The sequence below is a fragment of the Squalius cephalus genome (assembly GCF_949319135.1).
Source record: "Squalius cephalus genome assembly, chromosome: 8".
In the NCBI taxonomy this organism is placed as follows: domain Eukaryota; kingdom Metazoa; phylum Chordata; class Actinopteri; order Cypriniformes; family Leuciscidae; genus Squalius; species Squalius cephalus.
The window spans coordinates 23,185,364-23,210,976 of record NC_137129.1 but is presented as its reverse complement, the minus strand read 5'-3'; the positions used below and the strand labels follow the sequence as shown (position 1 = coordinate 23,210,976).

The window sequence follows — 25,613 nt, the reverse complement described above, 5'->3', positions numbered from 1 at the left end:
GAATAAGGCCGGCGACACACTGGCTGCATGGCGTGAGCATCTCAGCTGCGTGGCGTGTCTGTTTTTATTTCAGCTCCCAAGTTAACAGGTTGGAGTTTGCACACTGCCTGTGTGAGACACACGTCTTAGGCGCGGCTCGAGCCACGCGGAAAACGCGTGCATGCTAGAAATAGAACCGACGCCTAGTGTTCCAGCAATGGGAAAGTTGCATTGCTTTGATATTGTGGAAAATAGAATAATAGAAACAAAATGTATTAGCCTTTTTACCCATTATTATCAATCTAAATTAATCTCGTTTTTAATTTAACTTAATTTCGTTTTTCTTTATTTAAATTTCGTTTTTCTTTATTTAAAATTCGTTTTTCTTTATTTAAATTTCGTTTTCTCTTTATTTAAATTTCGTTTTTCTTTAGGCCTATTTAAATTTAGTTTTTCTTTATTTAAATTTCATTTTTCTTTATTTAAATTGTTTTTTTCTTTATTTAAAATTCTTTTTTCTTTATTTAAATTTCGTTTTCTCTTTATTTAAATTTCGTTTTTCTTTAGGCCTATTTAAATTTCGTTTTTATTTAAATTTCGTTTTTCTTTATTTAAATTTCGTTTTTCTTTATTTAAAATTCGTTTTTTCTTTATTTAAAATTCGTTTTTCTTTATTTAAAATTCATTTTTCTTTATTTAAATTTCGTTTTTCTTATTTAAATTTCGTTTTTCTTTATTTAAATCTACCCTTTACTGTGTCAGTAATTTGTTAGTCAATAAAATATTAGACTACCTTAAAAGTATTGCTTAACTTAACAGACCTGTGTGTGCGTTTTATGTCACTAGTGCAGACTGTGTCCGTTCTCGGAGCAAATAAGCCCTGCCCGCGTGAGGCGAGACGCCGCTCACGCTGTTCTGTAGTTTACTAAAAGTTTATTAATTCTGAATGTGTCGCGTCTCGCGTGTCTATCTATATTGCACCAAATGCGACACTGCACTCCCTTGTGAAGTCGATTGGATGAACGGTTCTCGAAATAATCAAAATGCAAACGGACATACAGATACATAGAGATTCGTGCCTTTATTAGAGAGAAGAACATGTTCAGCACCCTCTCTCCAAAGCTTCGAATGTTCGATGTTCATTACTACCGAAGCATCCAAGCTCAAAAAATGGTATTCGGACCATCCCTAGACGAAACACCCTTCAACCATGTTATGAGTGTTGGCGCTGCATAGTTTGTCCACCAGAGGGCACTCTACAAGGAAGACCGCTAACATCAATGAGCATGGAAATCACAACGAACTTATTCTGCCTGAATAAAGTAATGATTTCTGTATTTATAACTAGCATATCTGTAGTTCCAGTCCCTGCGTTGTAAAACGTAAGTTAGGCACGCGAGGAGTGAACATTTAGACATAGAGAAAAAGTATCAAACATAGCCTGTGCATAAAAATGAGCTTTTCTTTTACACGTGTGTGAAATCCAAGTGTACACACACACACACACACACACACACACACACACACACACACACACACACAATATTTATCAGAACTTATATTCTTATATTCTGTTCTGTTGTGACAATAAAACGATAAAAGTTTATTTTTAAACTGCATTATCATATTATTTTAGTAAGGCTGAGGACTCTTAAATAACTACAAATAACTAATGTTAGGGAAATCTGTTCATGTTTTGTTACGCGTTTCTGGATTTAAAAAAAAAAAAATATATATATATATGTATATATATATATATATATATATATATATATATATATATATATATATATATATATATATATATATATATATATATATATCGGCCGATATATCGGATTTTTAAATCACCAAATATTTGTATCGGTATCGGCCTTAAAAATCCTTTATCCGTCGGGCTCTAATTTGTGTCTTCTCATTTGGATTACTGTAATGCTTTGTACCTGGGTGTGAGTCAGGCCTCCTCTCTCGGCTGCTCCTGTATTGATTTCATTACATTGGTTACCAATTCGATACAGAATCCAGTATAAAGTATTATTATATTTACAAATCTCTCCATGACTTAGCACTTAAGTATATCTCTGATTTAATCAGTTTACATCAACCTTTGAGATCTCTTCGCTCCAATGATCAGCTGTGTCTGACGGTTCCTCGATCGCGCTTGAAATCTAGAGGTGAATAGAGCTTTTTCTGTGGCAGCTCCTAGACTCTGGGATGAGCTCCCATTGTCTTTAAAAACATCTACTACTCTAGGGTCTTTTCAGAGAAAGTTAAAACTTATTTATTTTGCTTAGCTTTTAATAATGTGCTGTAATTTCTATGTATTTTTGGTTGTAGGTATTTGTTTAATTTTGTTATTTTTATGTACAGCACTTTGGTACCCATTGAGGACTTTAAAAGTGCTCTAGAAATAAAGTTGAGTAAAAGCAGACTGAGCTTACCTTTTCAACGCGATGATGTTTAATGTTTCTGACTGCCTCTGTAGTCCCATTCAGCCACTTGTTAGCAACAGCCTTTTCAAGACACATAACAGCAATAAAAAAAATCATGAGTGGGGTAATACTGATGTATTTTATGTCGTAGAATAAAACATGAAAGTGTCATGACTTGAGCTTGTGTTCACCACAGACCTTATTTCAGCCATTTAGCCTAACCAAAATCCCATTCAAAAAACCCATTGACTTTGGGACGATGGAACCGGAACTGCTAAAATGCTAACTTCCTTCCGCGATTTTGGCCTACAAAACCCAGAAGTAAGGCTGCGTTTTCACTGGCACAAAAAAATAAAATCGGATATTTCTTTTTTTTACTCTAATCATCTGACACGGATCGGAATTTCTTGGCACACCACAAAATCCACACAAGAATTTTTTTTTTTTTTTTTTTTTTTTTTTGCATCTGTTCTGAGCTACTTCAAAATGTGGTTTTATCCAATACATATCCGAAATCTGGACATCTGGGGCCATATTCACTAAACATTTTATCTTACCACTAAGAGTTCTCCTAAATAGCAGTAACAGTTCTTAGTTAAGAGTTTTCTCTTAACCTATTTACAAAGCTGCTGAGCCCAACTTTTACTAAGGAATAGAGAAAAGTCTTAAGCTAAGAAAAAGGGCGGGGTTGACCTCATTGCTAATACGCTTCCTAACTATGCACACAGTGATTGGCTGATAGAGGAGGTGTCTCTGTCAGTGATTTAATCATAAATATTGTAGAACTATCATAACATATCAGGTATAATTTTGCCATATTCAAATAAAGATTTTAAAATAAAAATGTTGCTATATTCAATAAAGATAAAAAAAAATGAAGACTAAGTGTCACTATTAAACAAGTAAATGTTCAGCTAATTGTCAGCCTCTTACACGTCTGCATCTCAAGAGATTGCAGAATTCAAGCAACAAATTAGGTTTTATTAACAAAGTTCTGGAGGAGCACGTTCAAATCAGTTTGAGAGTAGGCATATATATATAAAATATATATATACACACACACAGCCGACCTAGTTACCTCAACAGTTTTCTGCACCCCTCTGCCTCCCCGACTCACTCTCAGCTGGGGATACGAGGAAGTACTCTCTGGGTTTGGGCTAAATTCCGAGCTTGGAGCCCTCGATCTCCTCGGACAGCACGCCAATATACGCTTATTATTCTTTAACTCTATTTGATCATTTGTATGTGTGAACTTGTGAAAACAACTAACACAGGTAATCGGACATTATTGATTTATTTATTGAAGATTATTTTTGGTGTTTTGCCTTTTTATGATGATAGGACAGTGAGTAGACAGGAAGCAAAGTGGAAGAGAGAAAGGAGGGGACAGGATCGGGAAAGGTCCACGAGCCGGAACTTGGCTGACTCGAGCTGCCCACAAGTCTATCAGAGCTGATGATACGACATTATTTTCAACTTGATCGCAATGTCTTTTTCTCCATCATTCAATGCATTTTGCCTGTACATAAGTTAACCTTTGTTATGTCATCACAGATAAAAATCTATAAATCAAAATATTTATTGCCTATATTTTTAAGAGTTTCTCCTAAATCGGCAAGTTAGGAGCTACTTTTAGCCTTAAGTTGTTTTGTGAATACGGCCCCAGATCTGTGCATCAAGACTTGCAGTGTAAACCCAGCCTAATTTAATTTGAGTATTGTCAAGTTATGTTTACCACAGGCTTTATTTTACTCATAAATTGAATAGCACATCACCCCCACCCCACCCCACTATAAAACATCATAGGAAAATCTTGAGGGAACCAGGGGTAGGGGTGTGCCATATCATACCGTCCACGATAATACCGGTATAAATTTTTACATGATAAAAAAAGTGTCATATCGCGATATCAATGATGACGTATGTCGCATTTACGTTCTCTAGCGCGCGCACAACAACACCTGTCTGAGAATAAGAGCAGCCTGTCAGCCTCCGATGACGATTTAGTACATAAAAAGGAGCTACTTCAATATAATGGAAGTGGTTTGGTTACAAGAGGTCAGACCTCCAACAAAGCACAGTATTTTGCAAAATATGCACAAAAAAAAATTTGTTCAATTGTTCAAAATTGTGTCAAAATTCCGGTCTTGGTAAGTATTCTTGTAAACACAGTCGGTTATTTATAAAACACATGTGACAGTGTGACAGACAGTATAATGAAAACAGCAATGGATCTGTGTACTAGCAGTAAAAGTGACAGCAGCCATATGTGTCTGTCATCAATGTTGTTGTCAAAATAACAAAAGATAGCTTTAATTGTAAGAAATGAGAATTAATAGCATATGTATTTAATTTAGTCAGGAATCAGAGCTAAAAGACTGTGTTATTTTACATTTGATTACTATATTCAGTTTCAGTAGTATTTCTGAATACTAGTGTTAGACCTACCCAAAAACTTTTTTCTTTATTTGTATCTTTATTATTTTATATACATTTTTGCAATCTTTCAATTTAATTCAAATATTGAAATCAAGCTTTCTTGTTTTGTGTAAACTCTTAACAACAAAATTACCCCATTGTAAAAACCCAACGAGTGAGCAAAAATTTAAGTGAGATAAATGTGATAAGAACATTTTCTAAAAAAATGTCTATATCGTCATAAATATCATTATCGCAAATATTCTTGAAATATCGTGATATAATTTTGAGGCTATATCGCCCACCCCTAACCAGGGGCGAATTAGTCATTTTGACGTCATCCCCCAATTAATCATTTGTTTGAATGACTCACTCATTCAAATGTTTTGTTCATGAATGAATCGGCCGTTTGAATGAATCGGTTGAAACTCAATGACTCACTCATTAACAGTGACTTGCTGCCATGACGGGCAGTTTTAATTTAACAATGAAAGTATCTTTTAAGGAATAATAAGTGCATAGACATGTCATGCATCAACTAACCAGATACTGAATCCACTCATATTATGGCACTGATGATTCAGAATATGTTTGTGTGAGTTTAAAAACAATGTTTCCTTTCTTTTCAGGAGGAATGTGGACCTTCAGCAAATCTCTATTGCTATTCACTGCTGGGATCTTAATGTCCCAGCAGATACTCGCTCACTCCCACCATCATCATGGACACTCCCATGGTGATGGGGGTTGTCACGGTCACTCGCATGGTGGGGGGAAGATGCATCATGGGGCAAGCAAATGGAGTGCTGAAGCTAACCTGCCCCATGACAAAGAGGAGCACCACGATCACGGACACACGCACGACCACGGGCACGCACACGACCACGGGCACACACATGATCATGGAGCTGAGCAATTGAAAAGCCATGTAGAAGCAGGGAGACGGAACATGGTGGAGCTATGGATGCAGGTAAAACATGATGATAGATTAGTATGCTAATAGATTCATATGATGCCTCTAGGGTTATTGTATTTCTTATCAGTTGTTACAATATGTCAGGGATATGTCTTTTGGGATCAAATGTGTTTTGTTAAATGAATGAACATTTGAGCATACATTAATAAAGTACTTATAAATCTTTTGCAACCTTATAGTTAATTCTGAATGCCCGTGTGCATTTTACTTTCGCTTTTGAGTTAGCGCCAATTCGGGGGTGGCAATTGATTGGTGGGTTCTAGAGCTGCACGATTAATTGTTAAAAGATCGCGATCTCGATTCAACCCCCCACGCGATCTTAATCCTGCATTTCTACGATTCTGCCAATGATATTCAACGAGATAAAACGCGCTAGGAGTGGAATGGATCACACTAGATTCGGTTCGGCATGCATGTGATTCGCGGATTAACTGTTAAATTTAACCATCATAGAGTGAAAGTTTATAATTTGGACGTGTATTGCCAATTTACACATTCAAACAATTTTAATCGCGGAAGAAGAGCCGAAAAACGGGCCTCGCGCGTTATTTGTGCGCACAGCCCCCAGCCACACACACTCGAAGCGGAGAGGGAGAGGGAGGCGTGTCAGACAGCGCTCGAATGCAGAATTGATTCCTCTTTCGCATTTCCTTACCCTTAAATGGACACATAAACACAAAATTGTCATCTCGACAAGTATTCTCTCGTTTATGTCATATGTGAACAGCTGAGAAAGAAACGGATGTTTGTCGGATGTATATCTATATGTTATACGGATATATATATGTTTTATATATATATATATATATATATATATATTCTGTTTTCTGTGTCATTGATATAAATAAAACACTGAAATACAGCTTTAATGAAGATTAAACTATATTTAATTTATACAGTGAACAAATTTACATTTAGGCTTAATTATTCATTTTTGTACCTGAATATATTGTTAGACTCTGTAAACTTTTTGTTATTTAGTATTCATCTCTGCTTGTTTATTTTTTATTTTTTATTTTTATATTTGTTCTTATTTTATTACTGACTGTTCACTTGTTTTAAATAATAAATAATAATAATGTGAACTTTATCAGTTAGGCTAGTAGTTTTTAATGTAGTAGCTATCGAAAAACTTCAAGTGACCTTCAAGTAATAAATGAAAAGCAAAGCTATTATAAAACTTTTCAATTAAAAACTTATCTTAAACTACAGTATGAGATGGTTAAAATGAAACTGCTCAATCACAAAGTACCAGCGGCCAGACGAAACAAACGTCTATGAAAGCAACGCTATTCAACGCAACACCATACCCAAAAATGTTGATAGGCTAGTGTTTCTTGCTAAGAATATTTAATAGGTCTAGCCTGGCATAATCCCTTTGAATGTTGTCAATGTTTAATTGTCATTTTTTATTTATTTAAATATTACATTCTTTTTGTTTACTGCATTTATTTAATTTATTTGACTGAAGCAAGAGTATTATGTCTTATTTTATTTCTATCTTGTTTGGTAACATAATGTTCAGGATTTCTAGATCTTTAAAATAATAAAGCTTTATTACAAGATCTTTATTCCAAGCAAAAAAATTGTGATACTCATTTTAGCCTGAATAGTGCAGCTCTAGTGGGTTCATTATTATTCTTAATAAAACAAAAACAAAACAGTACTATGACAAACTCGCTTAAAGAGGCGCTTTTCCACTTTGCTTTGAAACCAAATCTTCCGCCATCGTCTTGTCAGTGAGGCGAAATGGGCGAAGTGAGGTGAAATCTGACTCCTGCTGCTGATCTGTGCTGTTGTTACACTTGTTCACAATGAATTGAGCAGACACGTTTATTTCTGTTATCTAACTGAATTAAATGTTTTTTTTATTACTATGAAAAAGATAAACAACGCTGCCGCGGTGGGCAAGTGATGTAACCCAGTACTATCACAGCAAGCCTGAGGTGGTGTTCACGATTGATAGCCATGTTAGCTTGCTGCATGTTGACACAAAATCTCGCTTTTGGGCGAGCTGATAAGAGAAAAACACGCAGCGGCACAGACGCGTGCAAGCTGGGCAAGCGCATCCCTTTTTCACAGACGTCAGTGGAAAGTTTGTAGTTCAGTTGGATGTCAATGGCAAAGTAAGTAAAACGAGGCATGTAGCTTATTAACGTTAACTGACGAGAGCGAGAACTGTTGAACTGCTACCTGATTTATGTATAATGGGTGGTTCCCTACATTACTACAGGACGTTTGCAGGTCAAGAAGTTCCATGAACGAAACATCCAAAGCGACCGCTCCGAAAACCAACGTCTTGATAGACAGCGAGCGAATACTGAATTGAATTGTCTTTCACGTCTTGCGTTTGTACGATCAAATTCACACAAGTTTATGTAAAAACGCCTGTCTTGGCGAGTATCCCAGTAAAACAAAGTCGATTATCTCAAGTGAACGTAGGCAGTATATTCAAAAGGGGTCTGTGCGTTCTGTCTTAAAGGGGCAGCAGTTTAATAAACCTGTTGCTGTATTTTAATGTTAATCAAACAATGTTTTAATGTTAATTCTGGAAAAAGTGGTATCGGTGCATCCCTATTTGTAACCAAGCAGATCTTGGAACCAAGATCTGTTTGGTTACCAACATTCTTCAAAATATATTCCTTTTTGTTCAACAGAACTAGGGCTGCAACTAACGATTATTTTGATAATCGATTAATCAGACGATTATTTTTTCGATTAATCGATTAATCGGATAGGTTTTTTTAAAAATTCAATTTGATTTTTGTTTATAACTAAATAAAACCCTAAATCAGGGTATTTATGTGTAAAAGTGTACTTTAAAAAGTGCAAAAGCCACACATTGAGTTTTACTAATATAATCTTTAATTTTTACATTTTAAACCCCAAACACAAAAGTTTGTCCAGTTTTTAAACAGTAAAACTTCTTTAAATATCCAAAATATAAATAAACAAAACAAAATATTGAGTTGCGCTGCTCATATAAACTTCACATTATGAAATTAGGACACAAACATGTTTGTAATAAGATATTAAGCAGCAGATTTTGAATTCCAATGTAGAATGCGATCTGTTATTTCTTGATAACAGACCGCTGCGAAGTATAACACACCAGATAAACAGAGCGTTGCTATGGACGCAGGATTCTAACCGTAGAGACGGAACGGACTATTTTCTTTAGCGGAAGCAATATAATAATTTTTAAATAAATAAACTCCTTTTTAAATCAATATTTTGTGTAAAACTATTGATTTATTTGGTGGGTAGCCATGTAATAAGCGGGATTATCCCTTACATAGTAGACAAATGCTATAAAAAGAGAGCGGAATGGAGGTACGCAGCTGACAACAGGCTTGATTAAAAGTACAGGAAAAATTATGTATTACTGCACAAGCATTCGCTGAAAACCACTGACTACAGTGACTAAAAAACAATATTTTACTGCTGCTGTTATTAACTGCCTTTATATTTAGTGCTTCACTTTGTAAATACCATTTAATTTAACCTATTTCTGCGGTAGCGCTATTTTAATCCATCACTTATGTTGCGAGCGAACTGATTGCGCAACCTGATGCTCGATGCAAAATAGATCTAGTGTGACTGTCCCGAAGTTAGTAAACAAAGCTGTTTACACACACAGTAGTATTGAATTAAACTAGACTATACCATTTTCACATCTTCATATAATGAGAATATACAGTTTTTGCTTGCCGTGCTGATATTCTCTCCGATTACTCTCTGCCATTTCGCGTGACTGCGTTGTCATGAAAGTGACGTCATCAGTAACGCTCCCCGTGACGTGAGCAGACCAACTAATCGACAATGACATTCGTTGACAACGATTTTCATAATCGATTATTATCGATTTTATCGATTAGTTGTTGCAGCCCTAAACAGAACAATGAAATTTATACAGGTTTGGAACAACTTGAGGGTGAGTAAATGGTGACAGAATTTTCATTTTTAAGTCCTGTGTGGAATGTGTCTAGATTTTCTCCTGGCTGTTGTGTTGCATTTCTGAATACATACACTTCATATTGCATGTTTTTCTTTGGTGCAAAATGGTTGGTAAACTTAGTCTTTACATCTGCGTTTTTATCTGCTGCTTCAGCAAGCGTGTCATATGCCATCTACCTTTTCTCCAGACAGATGCAGCAGAAGGGCCTCAAGTCTCGTTTCGCCACTAATGTTCATTGCAGTAACATAGTTGTCGAATATTTGCACCCATTTGATCCAATGAAGTTCGACACAGTGTGGTTCACTTTCTATATCAAATGCTGGGAATCAGTGCAGGGTAACTGGCATGTTATCGTCTTACTGTTTGAGCTTGTCAGCGTCAATGTTGTCACAGTTCCTGCACATAGATTTTTATTCTAGTTGCCAGTGTGATGTTCTACCAAACTGTTAAAGACACTGAAATGCATAGTGTAGATTCAAATGTACGTTTACTGAACCGTCTTCTGCATAACAAATGCACCCGGCATGTTGCCGCAATGTGTCAGTCGTACACTGTAAAAAATTCACCCGTAAATTTACAGTAAAATTCTGGCAGCTGTGGTTCCAGTGCTTTACCGCAATTTTATGGTTTCAACAATGCTGTAATTTCACAGTAAGTACTGGCAGCTGTGGTTCCAGCCATTTGCCGTAATTCTACCATTTCAATACAGTTTTAAATTGTACTTGCAGCAATGGTTACAGCAATAATTCTACAATACATAAAAGAATAATACATAATTAACATTTCTAGTATATGTAGTAATGTATACCGACATATCAAACTATTTTTCACAAGATGGAGAGAAAATAAATACTGAAGAACTAGATTATGGTACATCATTTTCTATTTATTAAAACACAAGCAAAAAATAGGCATTTACAAATTGGCTGAAACTGACCCAAACGGAATCTCAGCATAAATACAAACAGTAGCCTAAGTTAAAAAGGAAAATAGCACTTGCTTTAACAAAAACAAATCCTTTAACTCTGGTGTTCGAAGATAACAAGTGTGACTCCCAGAGGGTTTTGTCCAAAAAAAGTAATTCTCATGATTCTTTTACCCTGATACAATCCCAGATGTGCACAACTGCATTTCTTCTGCAGAACAGAAACATTTTTAGAAAGAAATTCAAAATCTTTAGATGCATACCATGAAAATGAAAGACTCATTTGGAAAGTCCAAAAGTAATGCATGAACCTGATCAATTAATATCTTATGTAGCAAAACAATAGGTGTAAACAAAACAAATAAAGATTTAACAAAAAAGCTCTTCCTGTCTGCACTTAATTCATTGCGTAGCTGTGCAACGCAAGTATGTTGGCATGTTCATGTGAGTAAAAAACGATGCTTTGATTGCAAACAGAAGAATGAACTTCATATGAAAAATCTGATATTTCAAACGGTATCAGAGCCCTGGTCAGAAGCACTAGTTTAAAGTAGAGAATGTTTTACTTATTGATTAGTTTCTTACATTAATCACAATGCTGGAACCCATTTTCTTGCATTGTATGCATCTTTACAGAGCTTGAATTTCCTCCAGATTAAATATATGCATTTCTGTTCTGATGAAGAAAGTCATATACACCTTGGATGGCATCTGGGTAAATAAATAATGAGAATCTTTATTTTTGAAATGATGCTGCATTATATTTTTAAACATTATGATAACAGTTTTAAAGGAGAACTCTGGACAATTTTTAAGTCAATCTTGATCGTTATACCTTTGTGAGTACTGTCTATAGAAAAAAAAAACGAACCGGATTGGTGCTTGCAACACGGAGCTGCTACAGCTAATGCCCAGAGCTCCCACTCAGCTAAAACTGCAGTTATGGGGGCATATGCATAAAGAGTGTCTTTGTGCCTCTTAACAGACACAAAATGTAATTAAAATGTCTGTCCAACATGAACAGGGCCCTTACATGACAACAAGGTGCGTTTAGCAACTTAGCCATTGTTTAAATTCACCTAAATAGTGTTTTAGACGGCTAGCTGTAGTCTCGCACTGAAGTTCCGTGGGAACTCAGTAGGGCTGGTCCGAATACCATTTTTTGAGCTTCGAAGCTTCGGTAGTAATGAACATCGAATATTCGAAGCTTCGGAGAGAGGGGGCAGAACATATTCTTCTCTCTAATAAAGGCAGGAATCTCTATGCGTCTGTCTGCCCGTTTGCATTATTATTATTTCGAGAACCGTTCATCCAATCGACTTCACACGGGAGTGCAGTGTCGCATTTGGTGCAATATAATGGACACATTCAGAATTTAAACTTTTAGTAAACTACAGAACAGCGCGAGCGGGAAGCGGCACGCCTCACGCGGGCAGGGCTTATATTCTCCGAAAACGGACACTGCACTAGTGATATAAAACGCACACACACAGGTCTGTTAAATTAAGCAATACTTTTAAGGTAGTCTAATATTTTTCTGACTAACAAATTACTGACACAGTAAAGGGTAGATTTAAATGAAAAAAAAAACGAAATTTAAATAAAGAAAAACGAAATTTAAATAAAAAAATAAACTAAATTTAAATAAAGAAAAAACGAAATTTAAATAAAGAAAAACGAAATTTAAATAAAGAAAAAACGAAATTTAAATAAAGAAAAACGAAATTTAAATAAAGAAAAACTAAATTAAGTTAAATTAAAAACGAGATTAATTTAGATTGATAATAACGAGTTAAAAAGCTAATACATTTTGTTTCTATTATTCTATTTTCCACAATGTCAAAGCAACGCAGCTTAACCCAAAACACAAACTCAGGCATGCACTTCGGTCCACACAAACTCCGCTGTTCTGCGTTCTAGCCAGAGAACACTACCGTTGCTGGAACACTAGGCGTCGATTCTCTAGGCGTTTTCCGCGTGGCTCGAGCCGCGCCTGAGACGCGTGTCTCACGCAGACAGTGTGCAAACTCCAACCTGTTAACATGGAGCCGAATTGAAATGGACACGCCACGCAGCCAGTGTGTCGCCGGCCTTATTCAAGCGCGAATGAGAACCGTTTCGCGGGGGATCCCAGGTGCGAAAAAAAACAACAAAAAAACCCTGAATATTCGAATGTCAAATTTTTAAATCGAATACCAACCCACCGAACGATTATTCGTATATTCCCTAGAACTCAGTTGTAGCCGGAAAAAGGTAAATTTTAATTGCATTTTGTGTCTGTTAAGAGGCACAAAGACACTCTTTATGTATATGCCCCCATAACTGCCGTTTTAGCTGAGTGGGAGCTCTGGGCATTAGCTGTAGCAGCTCCGTGTTGCAAGCATCAATCCGGTTCGTTTTTTTTTTTTATATATAGACAGTACTCACAAAGGTATAACAATCAAGATTAACTTAAAAATTGCCTGGAGTTCTCCTTTAAGGGGATAAAACAATGCCTAAGAGCAGGGGCGTAGCCAGGACATTATTTCTGGGGGGGCCAGCTTGGGCCAGTCTTTTATTTGGGGTGGCACTTGATTGTCAAAAACTACTATTTTAAAACTCACTCTGAGTAGCGGTTTTCCCGCGGCTCGTCAGGCCATAAACAATGGATTGAACTTCCTTATGGACACTAATAATGTCTTATTGATAATCCATGTTATTGGGATGGGTGCTTAGATCAGTGGTTCTCACACTTTTTACACCAAGTAGACTACCACCTCAGAAAATATTTGGCTCTCCAAGTACCACCATAATGATCAATATTAAAATACAGTAGCGTAGTAGGCCTAACTATTCAGCTACAGTTATGCACAGCTAAAAAAAACAGGCAGTTTTATTTATAATAAGAATATGTATTGTTGTCAGCCACTTTAAACATTGTAACAACACAGTTTTAACATCAACACTGCACTGTGTGCACTGTTACACAGGTAATTTTTAAAAAAATGTATAAAATCTCATCATAATTTCTCACTGTTTTGTAGCGTTTGCTGCTGCTGCCTTCACCGGCGCTTTCAAAGTTGCCACTGTTGTGTTGTTAGCAGCACTAGTGCTTGGTTCACTCTCATCCTCTTCAGTTCTTGTATTTGAAACATTCTCCTCCTGATCCAAACTTTTCTTGCCAGATTGAAGCCACAATAGCAGTTTTGAACTTTTCATAATTTAATAATCCACCTAACATTCATTTATATTTAACCTTTTCACACACTTGGTTAAGTTTAAAAAAAAATCAGCTGCTCCCAAGCGTAAGCTTTTCAAGGCGACCGTTATAGATCGTATCACTTTGTTTCCATGGTGACGTGTTGTCACACGACCACAACCACTCAATACATACTGATGTAAATATACAAAATATTCACACATTTGTTAGCTAAAGCATTGAATCGCCTTTATAATGATCACGTTAGTTGGGAAAAAAAAAGCACAGTTTGAATTTAGCAGTTGATCACGTTCTACTCACACCGGTGAGATCGAAATTCAGTGTTTCCTCTGCGTAGGGACCTTAACATCTGTAGGCCTACTATATGTGTTGTAGCCATCAAACTCATTTAGTTTCATATTTGTTAAAATATTAGAATGTTATTTTTTCATCTAAGTTGATTATGAAAAGTGAACCGCACGAGTAAGATAGGATATTCAATATCGAGAGACATGGAGCGGGTCAGACATGATTTTGACCACTTAATGAAGTTCGAAAGCTCTTTTTTAAGTGAATTTCGTTTTGTATAAATTGTATCTTAATTTTAATATTTTTTTTATCAACAAATTGCCTGTATTTAATGAAGCAAATAGGAGACAATATAAGAGGCGCGCCCGCGCGGTCACTTGCATTGCTCGTGAACAGGAGCGCATCTCATCCTAACTTAACGAAACTCAGCATATGCCTCACAGACATGAAATCTATCTTAAAGCTTGAAATGTATTTTTAACAATTTAAAACGAAAAGAAAAAGGCTAGGCCTACTCTCTGATTATGCAATCCATGATGTGCATTTCTCTCTATAGGCGCGTTCACGGAGTTGACGATCGACAACTTCATCTTTACAGCTGTTGCTGCTGTTAATAAACTAAAAATAATAGGCCTATAATTTTATTAAACAATACATTAAATGAAATTGTATTTTTTTTTTTTAAAAGCAACAAAAAATTCCTGTTTAAGTTTTTCTTTTCTTTTTTACCTGTGCTAATTACGCATTAAATTCAGGTATGAGTCGCTGTCCTCAGTGCCGCAGAAAAGCGCTGAAACGGAGATGAAGGGAAACCCGTTTTTTTTTTTTTTTTTTTTTTGGCTTATTTTAACTGGCCCATCCAGTTTTCTGGAGGCCCACCTACAATCAAAATCCTGGCGCCGCTAGTGCATGAGACGGGGATTTTTTTAGTGCAAATGACAGAAAGACACAATATGAATTGTCATTTTTAGGCGATAATTTATTTATGTAAACCATGGCATTTTAAGTGCAATATTCAATTTATTTTTCATAATTGTCTTTTTGTTTGTTTGCTGAGTGAGTTTTCAAATCTGCGTCACTCATCGGCGAAAGGTGGAAATAGAGTGTTTTAATCTGTTATAAACAAAGCATGCACACCTACAAATAAACGCCGACACAAAGTATGACGCTCTCTTCTATACTCACTCTAACGGTATAATTATGTATCTTTCCCTGTGGCTCAGTGGTGAAATCTAAGCTTTTTAGCGCCAGAGACCCGTGTTCGAATCCCGGCTCTGGCGGCAGATGAGCTTTCTTACGTACAGAAAGCGAATCCGCCCCTCGCGCCCTCCTGTTCACTCGGCGGGGGTCGAGTATTTATTTCTGAGTATTTATTTAAACTCAGGAGGGTTTTTTTCTTTAAATTAAATTTATTTTCCCCCTCCTCAGACTGGGGGTGGGGCCGTGAGTTTGGGGGGGCCGGCAGGGGGGCCGAGCCTTGACCAGTGGTGGCCGTGGCCCCCCCTGGCCACCACGTAGCTCCGCCCCTGCCTAAGAGAAAAGTGTAAATTGCCCAGCCCAATGAGAGGAACTAGTGAGTGAATTAACCTTAAGAGACCAAAAAATAAATAAATAAATAAAACCGCAAACACGTTACACCCACTTTAGATAGATCTGGCAAGATGTCTGTTGAAACTGGTCAACACACCCAGGTCTGAGAAAAAAAAAAAAAAAATGTTAGTGATTATATATAGCACATGGCAAACGATACTTATAAATAACATTGCACACACTTTTAAATTAAACATAAAATTAACGGTTTAGTAGATGAACGCAGTTAGAAACTTAAAGGGGTAGTTCACCCAAAAATGAAAATTCTGTCATTAACCCTCTGGGGTCTGGGGTGTTTTTGGGGTCCTTGAGATGTTCTGACATGCCCTGACATTTGTGCTTTTTTCAGTTGCTTATAAACATATCAATGGCAAAAAAAATATTACACTCTATTTAGCACAAACAGGACTACCATAATATGTGAGCACATGTATGTACATGTTTTCATTTTTGAGAGAATAATGTTTATGCATGGTTATTGAAAAAACTAAAAATGAAAGTTTCTGAAATAAGGCCACAAAACACATACTAAATATGTGTAAATAAGACTTTTGACTAATGGATGTCGTCGCCTAGAGTTTTTTCTTCAAAATGATGTGAAAATCATCCTGCCTAATCATTCACATAAAATGATACAAGTTTTGTGAAACACTTTTAGTTTGGAAAGCCAATATGCGGATGGGGCGTAAACGATCCAACAGCATCATGCATATTTAGTAGTTCACACCTGATGAGACAATGTCCCTGCATACTTAATGAGCCATTCATTCAGGTGTGTCACCTATAGCTAACTTAAATATACAAGCTTCATAAAAATGATCATTCTAGAAGAAAATTTCAGATGGCATTTTCAGATGGCATATATATATATATATATACACACACTACCAAATTGGTTCACAGTTGGAAGCATCGCAATTTTTTTTATTTTTACACAAATTGTGCTTGCAAATTGTATAATATCCAAGGTAAACATGTCTAGTAATTGTGCAGTTAATTCTCATACTGTATTTTCAGTTTTGGAATATTTATCCTCTCCCCAAATTTGTCACCAATAAAACACAATACAAATTATTTAAAGAAAAAAAAAATTTACCTTTTAATAGTTTGTTTACATCTACCTTGTAAATATATATTTTTTATTAAAAAGGTTACAATTACAACAACAATTCAAGTGTAATCTTTCTTTGTAAAAACTAAAGTATACAAAACGTATTATTTGATGACTTTATTTTTGACAAAACATACTATATTTAACATATGAGCAAAATTGGCAAACAAAAGTTTATTTGATGTGGCAGTCTATTGTACAGTAAAAACTTTATAATCTATTCAAAACTAGTCAACGTCTTTCAAAACTAAAGTATACATTTTATCATACGTATTTCAAAGTAAAGGATTTATTAGTTAGTTGATGACTTTATTTTTGACAAAACACATACAGTATATATTCCTCATCTCAGTATAGCAATAGCCTAGAGTTTGCTAAAAGCTGTTCATTCAATACAGCAGTATTTGAAAATCAATAATATTTTGTAAAATTACATTTATATTTGCATTTATGTCAAAACCTAGACACTTTTAAACATCAAATGACATTTATTAATATGTATTTGTGTCAAAATGACATATAAACAGATTTTCCTATTCAATTTTGCATGGAAACGCTTCCAAGACGCTTGCGTGTCGCGTGAAATATATATATATATAGAACATATGAGCAGAAATTGCTAAACAAAAGCTTATTTGATGTGGCAGTATATTCTACAGTAAAAACTGTACCCAAATCTAGTCAACAAAATGTTGTCTTTCATATTTCGCCTGACTGTAACGTTGTTTTTATGAAATATTAGGGCATATAGGCCTAAATGTTAATTTGCAGTTTAATACGTTGCTTATACAAATAGCCTACATTTTATTTCAACATATTTCAGTCGATTTTTACTCATCTCAGTATAGCAATACAGTTTGCTAAAACATCATCATTCATTCACACACGCGATTTAAATTTAAACTGTCTTTTTGCGAGCTGTGGTAAACAGCGCGCATCTCTGCTGTTCATTCATTCATAAACAGAAACCCTATTCACGTGAGAAGGAAAAAAACTTACAGTATTCCTCAGCTCAGTCGGATCCTTGCTCCTCGAAATACCCGCACTTCTGAGGGACATTTTCCATTATTATTATTCCTCACAGCGCTGCGAGACGGTGTAAACAAGTAATGATTTGAATAAACTTGTGTTTTCTCGAGCTGATATGGGGGGCGTTCATATGTTTGCGCCGTGGATTGCCTCAGACATTTGCGTTTGAATAGCGCGCGCTCTCCGTGGGCGGAGTCACATTACATTTGAATGAGCTGTAATGAGCTCGACTGGAATCGCTCTCTTTTAATACAGATTTCACAAGATGAGAATATTTGTTTTTTATATAAATTACTTCATTTAAAAGAAGAGATGCCTGTGTGTCTGTATGTCTGTTTGACTGAGTATTCGCTGAGTTACAGTTCATTTTCGGACGCGTTTCAGAATGGACTACACTGACAGAGAGAAGGCAGAACTCGCATCACTTTATTTTTCTTTATTTGGCAAAAAGCACAACACTTTGTTTTTATTGTGAGTATACACAAAAATAATACACATTTAACAGAATCGATTGATGTATGAAACTTGTTTGTAATATCAAAGTCAACAGAGCAAAATTAATTTCTTTTTAACTGATAAGAAAAAAAGCTAGCTGGTATCGCCGGCGATACCGCTGACCCCAGGGGGTTAATTACTCACTCTCATGTCGGTCCAAACCCGTAAGACCTTTGTTCATCTTTGTAACACAACTTAAGATATTTTGGATTAAAAAAAATGAACAGCTATTTAATTAACACTTTGAAGGCCCAGAATGGTAGGTAAGACATTGTTAAAATAGTCCATGTGACTACAGTGGTTCAACCTTAATTTTATGAAGTGCCGAAAATACATTTTGTGCACAAAAACAAACAAAATAACGACTTTCTTCAACAATTTCTTCTCTTTTGTATCAGTCTCCGACCCACGTTCACAAGAGCACCACGGCACATGCATGACCTTGTAGTCACATGGACTATTTTAACGATGTCTTTCCTACATTTCTGGGCCTTAAAAGTGTTAATAAAATAGCTGTCAATGGAGCCCCCGCCCTGAGCCATCGGATTTCATCAAAAATATCTTAATTTGGGTTCCGAAGATGAACGAAGGTCGTACTGGTTTGGAATGACATGAGGTTGAGTAATTAATGACAGAATTTTAATTTTTGAGTGAACTATCCCTTTAAGTAAATAAATGAGGGTGTAGGTTTGTTACCGTAGAGAAAACAACAAAATATCATCCTAACAGAAACGGGGGCCAAAACATGACAGTTTAGCTGTGTGTAAAAGGAACTGATTTTCCAGTTAGCCAGAGAGGAGTGAATAATTAAGTGATTGAGTGCGTAAATTTATTAATAAAATAGTTTTAAAATTAAAAAGCGTACCATTTCTCAGTTGCATTGTAATGTCGCTGTTCTTGAATCACTTATCTGTTAGCTCTAATGACGTTTTGAATTAGCAACTGAGGCTTGGTATCTGATAATAAGAAATACCTTGAGGTGTGGTCGCCGAGGAGGAATAAAGATGACGAGCCGTTAAATTGCACTTCGAGTCGTGGCTGCCTGCATTACAACCTCGTATGTGCATTATTTTTCAAATAATTCAGCAGCCCTTCATCAATTATTCCCAAACCTAGAGTTATAATCTGATGAAGAACACTGACTAGTGAAATGCCTCACCCAAAAACGATCTATCTGGCTGCAAACACGCGATTCGCGCCAAGTAACTTAAAGGTATAGAGCTGGTAAGTCCCGCCCATCCGTAAAACCCCACTGGACCTCTAGATTGAAAAATCATCAATGCAAGTGAATGTGAGAAAATAATTATTTTCTGGTCCCATTTGAATTGTGCCATGAATGTGAACATATGTTGTCTGTGAATTTTTTTATATAATTTTTCATGTTACGAGTTTGACAGTATATTGTATGATTCTTTGGCTAGCAGTTGTGGAAAAGACATAACGAGAAAGACTACATGTCGCCTATGTGACGTCACCCCATAACACATTTTCCCTCCACTTGTCAAATAACGGTGCTAATGCTGCGATAATCTATGGAGACAGATCGAGATGCCTGTGTGTTTTGTACCCAAATGTCACCATTCAAACCAAATGGGCTGTTCTTTCTTCAGATTCCCGTCTGAAAGCAGCGAAGAGTTGTAGTCCACAAAGTGCTCTCACACAACCGTATCAAACTTCTACCCGCTAAATTGTAGCATTCTTCACACGAAAAATTATATTAAAAATTCACAGACAACATATGTTCACATTCATGGCAAAATTCAAACGGGACCAGAAAATAATTATTTTCTCACATTCACTTGCATTGATGATTTTTCAATCTAGAGGTCCAGTGGGGTTTTACGGATGGGCGGGACTTACCAGCTCTATAGTGGAGGATTTTCTTTTTCCGGGTGGTTCATCAAGACTATTGGTCCTCCTAATTGTCAATCATTCTGTTGATATGTTTACGTAAGGCCGTCATACATGCTTGCAAGTAAGCATGTATGAGCGATGCCGACAGCAAATTGTAAACAGAGCATGCACGAGGAGAACTGGGCATGCTCTCTTGCACACGATTAATAGGCGTTCTCTCTCGGGAGCAGGTAGAGTGTTGCGCATGTGCAAGTGGAGAGGGCGGTTCTTTTCTAAAATTCTGAAAAATCCTCCACTATACCTTTAACGTTGGTACAGTCAAAAAAAGGCGAAGTTGAGTGCAACATAGTAAAATAACAACAAAGAAATAAACTTAACTTGAACAATTGCCGTCTTTAGACGCAGACGGTAAGAGTTTTGAAGAGATGCCGTTGACCGCTTTCTGCAGACGAGACGAGAGAGCTCGTGCCTCATGTCGTGTTGAAGTAGCCCCGCCCCCATTGCTGCTTTTTTACAGCGTGCGACCGTTTTTCACAGAAATAAACCAGTTTACTGTTAAATGCTGTAAATTTACTGCAAGTGCTTAATTTAAAGACCATTAGCTGTAAATTTACAAAATTTAGCTGTTTATTGAAATAACAGTATTTTACTGTTGGAAATTGGCTGTATTTTTACAGCAATTTTTAACAGTGTACCACTACAAAGTGGTTCAAATGTTGATTTATATCTTTCTAGATGCATTTTTAAATAGTTTATGCTCTTTATTGTTTGCATAAATGCACCAAGGGTAAAATATTTAGGCAGTTGAATATAAAAAGTCCAGTTCAAATGTTACTGCCGCTCATCAATGGCAGCTGTTAGAGTTGCTAGGAGACAAGGCTAGACTGTCCCATTTAAAGGGATCATATAATGCCATTTTTGTACAAGCTAATATGATTCTTTAGGGTCTAAATTAAAAGTCTGTAATGTACTTTAATTAAAAATTCTCATTAGTATTGTAAGAAAACACTCATTTTACCTGGTCAAAAACAGCTCTGTTTTCAGCATGCCGTTTAAGTGCATGTGTCTTTAAATGATAATGAGCTTTGCTCACCCCGCCCCTCTGTTCTACACCGTTTGTTACACAATAACACAATAACCATAACGCATTGTTCATTATAAACGTGGGATTATGAATTATGTTGAGAACGTCGTACATAGAAAACATGCCGTAATGTACCCTGTGTAAACAGCCGCATTCATTGTGAAGCGTGCAGCAAGCGATTTGCAAAGATTAATATAAATATTAATATAAAGGTTATTAAAACGTTACACTCACTTCAGTTATTCTGGAGGTGCAGCAGGAACACAAATAGTTGGTACCGATCCTTTTTTTAGGAGCAGCTTCTTAGCAAAACCAGCTTTATAACGTTACTGACCCTCGTTTGTAAAGCAGTCTGGTGTGTGAAATGATTCGCGCAAACATGAAAGCATTGATGTTGATCGTGGGGAATATTCCCTTCGAAAACAAACTCAGCCACTGCGTCTTCAGCGGTTCAGATTTAGGAACATCAAAATGACTGCTGTGTTCCTTATTACACCCAAGAACAGAACACCACAATCGCTTAGACGCCATTCTGCTCATAGACAGTGCTCCAGCGTATCAACAATGACCGCGCCGGTCAGCGTGGACTATGATTGACAGCTCGCTCACGAGCGAGGGTGGGTCTGTGTTGAAACGCTGCTGTCAATCAACAATCGTGGGAGGAGCGTTGATTTTGTGACGTCACAAATTCAACAGCTTAATTTGAGATGGGGGAAAACATATAAGATTAAAAAAAAAAACACTGGATGGATTTTTATCATTTTATGATGGTTGTGTACAGGCACTGCCAACACACATTTCAGTACAATCAGCTTGTAAAAGTGCATGTATCATTATATGACCCCTTTAACAAAAGCTCGGTCCTACCTTCGTGGCCTTTGAAGAGTTGGCTTTGAAGTCCAAGTCCTTTGAAGGATGCAGCCTCTGAATTGGGATGCAGCTTACGTCAACAACTATTGAAGTTCAGTCACAATACTTAAGAACGCAAGCACAGAGGATTTTCTTTATATCGAGGATGAATCGAATGCAGACTTGAGAGAATCCAACTGTTAGAAATTCCAGAAGAGGCTGCAAGCGTACGATGTACGGAAGCCTGTAAGCTTTAAAGGTTGTATCAGCGATTTCAGGCCCAAACATAAATGATCACATTCATCTAATCTTTCCTAACGATCCGCTAGCTACCCGCCCCATAAGCATGCCGTCAAAAAAATGCTTCTCTGTAGGCAGCCTAGGCTCTGAGATCTGCACACAAAAACAGTTGGTTTCACCACCACTCAAAACCAAAATAAATAGTGTTCCAACCAATCACTGACGGGGTGGGTGTTGTGAGGTTCTCGCGTGCAGCTGTCATAGGCAGCCGTGCACGAGCGCAAAACCTCACAACACCCACCTGATACAACCTTTAAACTTCTCGTTCTCACTTAAGACATTACCACGAAAGCTCTAAAATATGTGATGGCTTATGAAAGTAAACGTGTTTTTTTGTTTTGCCAAAATTGAATAAAGTCAAGTCACCTTTATTTATATAGGCCTAGCGCTTTTTACAATACAGATTGTTTTATAGCAGTTTAACAGTGATAACAGGAAAATAATGCAACAGTTTTTTTCCGGCAGTTCAGCAGCTCTATAAGAAAACAGTGTCATTGTCCAGCTTAAGTAAGTTCAATGTTGATTCATTTCGGTTGTAAATATCATTAGTTGTTAATTTAGTTCTATATAGCAGCTCTGGAGAAAACAGTGATGTCATCGTCCAGCTCACTTCAGTTCTCTTACAATGGTGTCAATGCAGTTGACTGCAATACAATCTTAACCTGTTAAGCTTCACCAGTGCGTCGGCGCACTGAAGCGTTTTTTTTTTTTTATTTAGTTAAAAATTACTATCAGATTTAATGTTATACATTGACAAACTATACATCATTAAAAAGATATAAGACTCAAGTTTCAGTATTTGACCACTATTGTATTCTGAAAAACTTATAGTGACAGTTATGTCTTAATTTGTGTCAGGAGTTATGAAATGAAAAAATGAGTCGATACCTTTAATATGAATTATGCGCGTCAACCGCTTTCATTCATAAAAAACTCCCGTGCTGTCGCCATGACAGCGATACACAAAACAACGTCCCTCAGGGCTTTAGCTCAAAAATGTGCAGATTTGGAGAAATATTGATATATTTTCATAGGTTTTCATCAGATTTCTATAGACAGGAATATTTATTGAATTTATGCCCAAATGCGTCGATGTAATCATGAGCGCTGGATACTGTGATATATTGTGTTTTCAATCCATACCAACAGCCTGAGGGCGCTACATGCACAATAATAGTCCATATATAGAACATGAAGAAGAGGCATGATCATGTGACATTCCAGGAAGTCTCGAACACATTCAAAGCTATCAGAGATCGCTGTAACATGTTTTGAAGACAATAAACATGATTGAAATGATATTTGGTTTACCTGTGTTCTTCGAGTAATGTCAGGTATTTCCATAATAATAGATTATATTTATAATGTAATGCTAATCGATATAGACTTTATCATTGTGCAGAATAAAATATATATATATATTTTCTGTCTGATTTTTTTATCTGAAGCGAAATTATATCACAGAAGATTATTTAAAACACTCGACTTGCGTTATAAATTAAGTTTGGAGCACAAACATGGTTTTAATCTCATAAATTGTCGTGTATTGATGGTGTGCTAAGCTAACATGCTAGCTAGCCCTAGGTGCACCTGCCACATATAGCAGTTATCCTTTTATGTTTTTTTTCTAAATATGCTTACTGAAATTCAAGCAGGGCATTTGATCCAGTTTTTAAATGTTAAGTGAGAACTTTGATAAAAGAAATTAGGGATTGAAACCCTATGAATAGCCTGTGAATAGCCAGTCGTTAGTAACTATAATGCAGACAAAAGAAATGCATATTTCGAGCCATAACCAGGCTGGAGAGGTGTGAATGTGTGCAGGGGGAGACTGAGACTGAATGGGGCTCGTTTGCACCACAAAACAATAGAGACAATATACTGAATTGATGTTTAGAAGATGGCAATAAACATCAGTAGCATTTTAAAGTAGCAAATCAAAATAAAGTCATTGACATGGTCTTGAAAAACATTTAACTAAATACAGAGTTTTGGACTTATTATCTTCAGATTTTAAATATAAAATGTTTAGACATGTGGCCTTAGCTGTAGTGCATTTCTAGATTGCTCCAGTGCCAACTTCAATTTTATTTTCATGAGGATGTTTCATAAAAATTAATTTCTAATAACTTTACAAAACTTTGAAGCTATTTATAACAATTTTTTTCATTATGACAATAATTAATTCTACATTTACAATAAACTGCCAGGTGTCAGCTTTCAAATGAGATCATACTTGTGCTTTTAGTACAAAGGGTTCATGAACTGTATCTGTTTAAGTTTGGGTATGTCATTTCTGGGGATTTTTCAAAAGTGGCGTTGCAGCTTAACAGGTTAAGCATTTGTTTAATCATGAAAAAGGGTGTTAATATTCTGTTTATTTCAAAGATTTTTTTTTTTTTTTGCATTATATAGCAGTCTATAGACCTGCTTCTGCAGTACCTTTTTAACCTCCAGGGGTCTGTAGCTTGGAAAACAACCATGGCTTTAAGACTTTTTCTTTTTACTGGTTTTAGGCAATTGGAGCCACCCTGCTCATCAGTGCTGCGCCCTTCCTCATCCTTTTCCTCATTCCAGTGCAGTCAAACACGGACCAGCACCAGAAACTACTCAAAGTGCTCTTGAGTTTCGCATCTGGTGGTTTGCTTGGAGATGCATTCCTTCATCTCATTCCTCATGCGCTGGGTGAGTTAGTACAATTTGAGGTCATGTAACTATAACACCCTGTCACATAAACTGATTCCCATACTGCACAGAATATGCTTTCTGCTATTTTTGACAATTACCTTTGACTTTAGTTCTGTCTGTGTCTGACCAGACTATATAAATCTATTAGCATATTGGATTGTGTATTTTGAGGTGTTTAAAAATCATTCTTAGTTTTGCTATTGTAGATAGCAAAGATTGTGTATAAATATTGTAGATTGTGTGTGTATGAGAGAGAGAGAGAGATGAATCTCAATATGAAAGAGATGAATCTCAATATGAAAGATATGAAGCGCGTTTCTCCGTATCTTGTGTATGTATGAGAGAGAGAGATATGAATCTGTCAATTATTTTTTTAGATTAATCGGATGATGTATATAAAAATTATTATACATTAAAAATATTTTTGTTAATAAAAAAATT

The 25,613-nt window shown here is 36.2% G+C and overlaps 1 protein-coding gene across 1 annotated transcript in view; it reads left to right on the top strand.

The window, feature by feature from the left end:
- slc39a7 (solute carrier family 39 member 7) overlaps positions 1-25,613 on the top strand; it is a 54,817-nt gene that overhangs the window by 6,820 nt on the left and 22,384 nt on the right. Inside the window, exons 2-3 of the mRNA XM_079878106.1 lie at positions 5,459-5,796; positions 25,001-25,169. Of these exons, the coding sequence (XP_079734232.1) occupies positions 5,464-5,796; positions 25,001-25,169 (502 nt within the window). The 5' untranslated portion in view covers positions 5,459-5,463. The remainder of the gene's footprint in view (positions 1-5,458; positions 5,797-25,000; positions 25,170-25,613) is intronic.